General features: G+C 36.9%; 1 protein-coding gene across 1 annotated transcript; it reads right to left on the bottom strand.

Moving 5' to 3' along the window:
* Nucleotides 1–306: 306 nt before the first annotated feature.
* On the bottom strand, nt 307–822 carry LOC150104951 (protein CFDP2-like). Its single transcript, XM_090395094.1, has one exon. It carries the CDS (start codon nt 820–822, stop codon nt 307–309), a length of 516 nt encoding a protein of 171 aa, XP_090251220.1.
* Between the last annotated feature and the right edge of the window lie 4,871 nt (nt 823–5,693).

Below are 5,693 nucleotides of genomic sequence, written 5' to 3'. Positions count from 1 at the left end.
CACCTCTCTGTCCAGGTGCTCTCCATGTATACAGTCTTCTCTCATGTTGTTGAAACCAGGTGTTAGTCATTATCAATTTGTGTTTTCTGCAAAACTCCACCAGTCTGTCCACCCTTTCATTTCTTTCTCCCAAACCCCAAGGGCCCATCAGACCATCCTCTCTTCTTTTCCCTATCTTTGCATTCATATCTCCCATTACTATCAGTATATCTTTGTTATTTTTCAAATGTAAACATTACTCTATTTGTTGATAGATCTCTTCAACTTCTTCATCTGTATGATCTGTTGTTGGTAAGTATCCTTGAATTATGAAGATATTTCTAGGTTTGGTATTTTCAAAGGAATCACTCTTTCAGATCTCTGCCAATATTCCTCCACCATATTGGCTACCCTTTTATCCACCATTATTCCAACACCCCTTTGATGTTCTTCTCCTCCTGAGTAAATAAATATAAATCCATCATCTGTTCTTATATCTCCTTTTCCTTTCCAACTAACCTCTGAGAGTCCAATAACTGATATCTTCATTCTTTTCATTTCTCTGATCACATTGGCCATCTTCCCTACTTGATACATTGAATTAACATTCCAGGTGCCCATATTTGTATTTTCTTTGAGGTTCATTTTCTTATGTTGTGTCCTTACATTAGCTCCAAAACTTCCCGGAGGCTTTGATCCTGCAGCATCATTTGAGGTCTTATCCTCCTGGGACTTCAACACAGATCCACAAACCCCCTCCCTGGTAGCATACTGCACAAGATCAGACCCAGGGGTCCCATCTGTTCTTGTGCATAACTCAATCTTCCGTATTGACTTGTTCATCATTACTTGGAGAAAGACAAAAAGTATGCATGGTATTCAAATCTTGTCCATTGAGTCTAATACAATTAATGTTTATATTTCCACTATGATTTAAAACCATGCTCTCATTCTTCCTGCTTATTAAAATGTAAACCATAAGTGTGTCACATTGTTCCATCTGTCCAGTTTCTTCTGGATGTGCCCAAATCACCACATCTGTAAACAAAGCTTTTTCTCCTTTCTGCTCATTAACTGTATCTTTTTTTATATATTTTTTACACCTCCAGGGAGTTGAAAGACTCATTGAGGGAAGGCACCTGCGCTACAACTCTGTCTCAAAAAAACTAGCTTCTAAAATAAAATTAAGAGGACATAAGACGCCCACTGAGTTACCACTTTATTAGATATAGCAACCGAAATAAAGTTGGATCAACGTGATATATCTGCATCGCCTCAGTTGCAACTGCGCAACTCCAGGGTTTGGAAGCATCAAAGAAATCCATTTCTCCATTCCCTATTCTACACTATTTCGTATGTGTGTGTGTGTGTGTGTGTGTGTGTGTGTGTGTGTGTGTGTGTGTGTGTGTGTGTGTGTGTGTGTGTGTTAACGAAAGGCTATTGTTACACTAACCTTTGTAAATTTCAGCGAAAACCTCTGGCTTTATCCTTGCCGCCTACTTCGTAATTTATGCACAAGATTACTAAGTCAAAACAATTAAACAAGTAAAAATAAAGATATTATTCTACTATAACTACATCATTGAGAAGAAAACAAGAGCGTGCATTAAGTTCTCTGAGTTAATGTATAAGGTCAAAAATTCTTGCGAGAGATGCGAGATTTCTTCCCAAGCCAAACCGCTGAACAAAACCATAAGCAGATTAACTTTTCGTAAATAATAAATCCCGTTGGTTAGTTGGAAGGAAACTGCATCATAAAATATTCACAGAAATAAAATAAATTAGATGTGAGCTGAATGAATACAAATGTCTTTTGTTCAGGCTTTCATTTTGGGAATAATAAAAAAAGGCTTTCCAGAGCTCACGAGATAACCCCCAGAGTACAACGAAGATCGTTGCAAATACCCGAGTCATGAAGAATATCGCGAAAACCGCAAAACATAAAAATGAACAATAATTACTAAATGATAAGAATAATGAAAATTAATCGTTAGAAGGATAAACAGAGGGTCGTTATGATGATATTAAAGGAGCGACAAGCATTCCTCTTTTATTTAATGCGTTTCGTTTGCATTTGAACCGTTACTCAACACATTAATAAAGATTGGATATGCAGAGTTCGATGAACTGCGATGATTAATTTAAAAAAAAAGAATATTTTTTTAAAATTAAAATAAAATGAAACGATGAGGAAATATAATCAGCAACATCCATCAATTGCATCAAGATCTTGAGAAGGGGGCTGTTATTTTATGACGCCATGTAATATTAGAAGAGGAGGAGGACAAGTTGAAGATTATGTAAGCGAAAAGATTATTTTAAACAAAAATTCTTAATTAAACACTTAAACAGATGAAGAAGGTGTACCAAACAAGTGTTTGATACGAAAATGACAGGAAGGAAAGACGCTGGTTTGGAGTACTAACTCATTCAGAAGAAAATTGTTGATACCAGTTAGTAATAATGAAATTTAATCATACACTACTATTACGGTATCCTATACGACCTGTGAGGGTCGAGATCAGTATAGTTCTTATATTTCTTCTCTAAGCCTTGGGTTAGCTGTATTTGAAAACTAAGGGGGTGGAGATTCGTAGGCAAGCAGTCATCAAAAAGAGTTAGTGCTAAATAGTCTGGCTCTAGGAAATAAAAGGAGTTACAAGTTTATTATTATTGTTATTATTATTAGTAGTAGTAGTAATAGTAGTAGTAGTAGTAGTTTTGGTAGTATGTAAAAAGAAATACAAATACAATATATTAAATTAACAAAACATACAGAAGAATGCACTTAAAATATACAAAAATGTTGGAAGCAACATAAACAGTACACCTGTTAATATTGTTATAATGTCTGCCCTTATAACGGTACATAATAATATAATTATGTGTTATATTAAAATGGTCGTATTTCCGTTTTCTGGAACTTTTCCCTGTACACATTTATCTCTTTGTTGCCTAATTTATGAGAGTAATCAGGAATGTAAATATATCAAATGCCGTTACGTAATTTAAGGCATGAATCGTTATCTTCCAATTCAAATTCTCTTTTTCTTGTATTTTGGTTTCGCTTACACTAACCTTCAGAAGCGAATGACGATGTTATGCACAGATATAACATAGTTGTGCGTGTGAATTATTTGTTATACTGCGGTTGTAGAAGCATTAATAGATTTAAATAAGCAAATCGATGTTTATTCTTTAGGGAAATTAATTTAGAAAGAAAAAAGAGAGAATTTGTTTCGCAAAATCACCTGTTTAGAAACCAACCATTACCCCTGATAGAAGTAGCGCTGATTATAGACGAGTATCGTTTGAAAGAAAGAAAGAAAGAAAGAAAGAAATGGTATTTTTCATTTCTCTTCAGAGTGTGAAATCTGCTTCATATTTCTAAGAAACAGCATCATTTAAAGAATGCGCTGTTTCGTGCATTATTAACATGTAAAATGTAAAACCTTACAGGATGTGACGTATAAAGAACGTTAAAGCTTTTACGTGTTGCGACTTCTTTGAATTCAGTTGAGCTTTATTGTCTCCGTAGGACGTTAACAAAGCATACAAAATAAGAACCCAAATCACAGACGTACAAAGGAAGGCTTGTTGTTAAAAGGTTCATCTTACTACCTAATTAAAAAATGGTATTTTCATTTTTTCTCTTGCTGAGGATAACACGTGTGGGTAGGTTGAGAAGACCTCTTTAAAGTTAGAACCACTGTAAATCACTCGGTTTCAACGAAGCCCTTTGGCTTAGAAGACCTGGATTCAATTCACGTAGAGGAAGGAAAGAACCATTATTAAGAATATTCACATGAAGTTGAGTTAGCTGATCTAAGATGGAGGAAGCTTACTTCTTTCTTCTTTCCTGATGTTTTTTTATCCCACAAATCTACCAGAATCACACGTGCAATTGTATATGCAGAGGATATTACGTGAATAAAGATTAACCCCCTATTTTCCGTGCATTCTGGTTTCGAAATCCTGCAATTATCCGTAGGTGTGTCTACGGATAAGCGTAAAACGGGAAAGAATAAAAACAAACAACTCTTATAAACAGTTTCTCTGTGCAATTCCGTGAACAAACTTTTCTGTACAATTGCAGCTTCGTGAAGAAGGCTTTCGTATTTCCTATCGCAGCAGGTCGCTCCGTACCAAGCCAAGGGATAACTTTTATCGGCGATATGATGTCGTAAGACTCGAATTTTCTTTCTGTTGTGTTTAACACTTTCATTGCCAAGCTGAAAATTGGAATTTCGTGTGGTGGCCAAATTTATTTTATTTTATTTTTTTATTTAGTTAGTGACGTTTACGCGATAACGCGTGATCGGCCGTTTGGTGAGAACTCGCATCGCGCGATATCGCGTGATTGGCAATGAACGTGTTAATATCTGATCGTTGGTTGTCTCTCTCGCTTCACACACACACACACACACACACACACACACACACACACACACACACACACACACACACACACACACACACACACACACACACACACACACACACACACACACACACACACACACACAGGAAATTTCGTCCATGAATATTGAGTGTTATACCCAATTTCGCTTGCACTTTAAAAGTGCTCTTAAGTCATTGTCTCGAAGGACTGCAGGCCCAATCATCCAGTTTTCCACGGTAGCTATTAAGTAGGAATGCATCGTTCACAATCTCTTTCATTATTAGAAGAACAAATTTTACGAATGATGGGTACTGTGCATGATTTGATTATTTTTAACTTCAGCTTCTGTCTTTTTGATGATTGTTCCGCCTATGTACTATGTAGACATGAAATATCCTTTGTGAACAAACTTATTGTGTGATTTGTTTCATAAAAACCTGAAGGACGTTTATGGCAACATTTATATCTAATGGAAGATAAATTTTAGAAGTATATCTTCATTATTTAAATGGGCTACATTCTCACACCACTAAAACGTTTACATACAGAAAGTAAAAGCATAAGAGTTGAGGTAATAAAAAGTTTGCTGTTACCCTCCTGCCATGATCAGAGCTTTAATAGCTCAATAACACCTTATCCCTACGCTGTCCTCTACAGATAACGGGGAAGATGAAAAGCATTTTTGCTTCGCCCCTTTAAGCCAGTCCTTATAAGGATAAACAGTTGAAGTTTTAACTGAGGCTCGGCTATTGCTGTTACCTAGCCATGACTAGAGCTATTAGCTCAATAACATCCCATCCAGACAGATTTTCTTCATTCGGATGACGGGATAAAGAGTCAAGGACTCAGTCCATCTCCCAGTTCTTTTAAGAACTAAACAGTTTGGGGAATCGACCGTGAGATGCGGTGGTTGATTCATTCAATCTAATACCCTTGGAGGGTAATGGATGGCAAAGCTGTAGACAAATGAAGTTCTAACTGAGGCTCGGCTACTGCTGTAACCCTCCTTCCATGATCAGAGCTTTAATAGCTCAATAACACCTTATCCCTACACTGTCCTCTACAGATAACGGGGAAGATGAAAAGCATTCTTGCTTCGCCCCTTTAAGCCAGTCCTTATAAGGATAAACAGTTTGCTCCCCGTGTGGTCAGGTGTCTTCAGGAATTTTGCTCCCGGAGAAGGGGTGGGCTTAGATTTTGGGGGGTTTGCCTGAGATGGCATTTTGAGTCTCTGGAGATGGGTGTTCTGCGGCGTCGCCCCTGAGAGCAGGGTGACCACATCTAGTACTTTCGTACTAGATCTAGTACTTTT

Source organism: Typopeltis vanoorti, chromosome 7 (genome assembly GCF_054136105.1).
Source record: "Typopeltis vanoorti isolate ZY-2024b chromosome 7, IOZ_Tvanoo_1.0, whole genome shotgun sequence".
Taxonomy (NCBI): Eukaryota; Metazoa; Arthropoda; class Arachnida; order Uropygi; family Thelyphonidae; genus Typopeltis; species Typopeltis vanoorti.
This window is presented reverse-complemented; position numbering and strand designations above follow the sequence as displayed.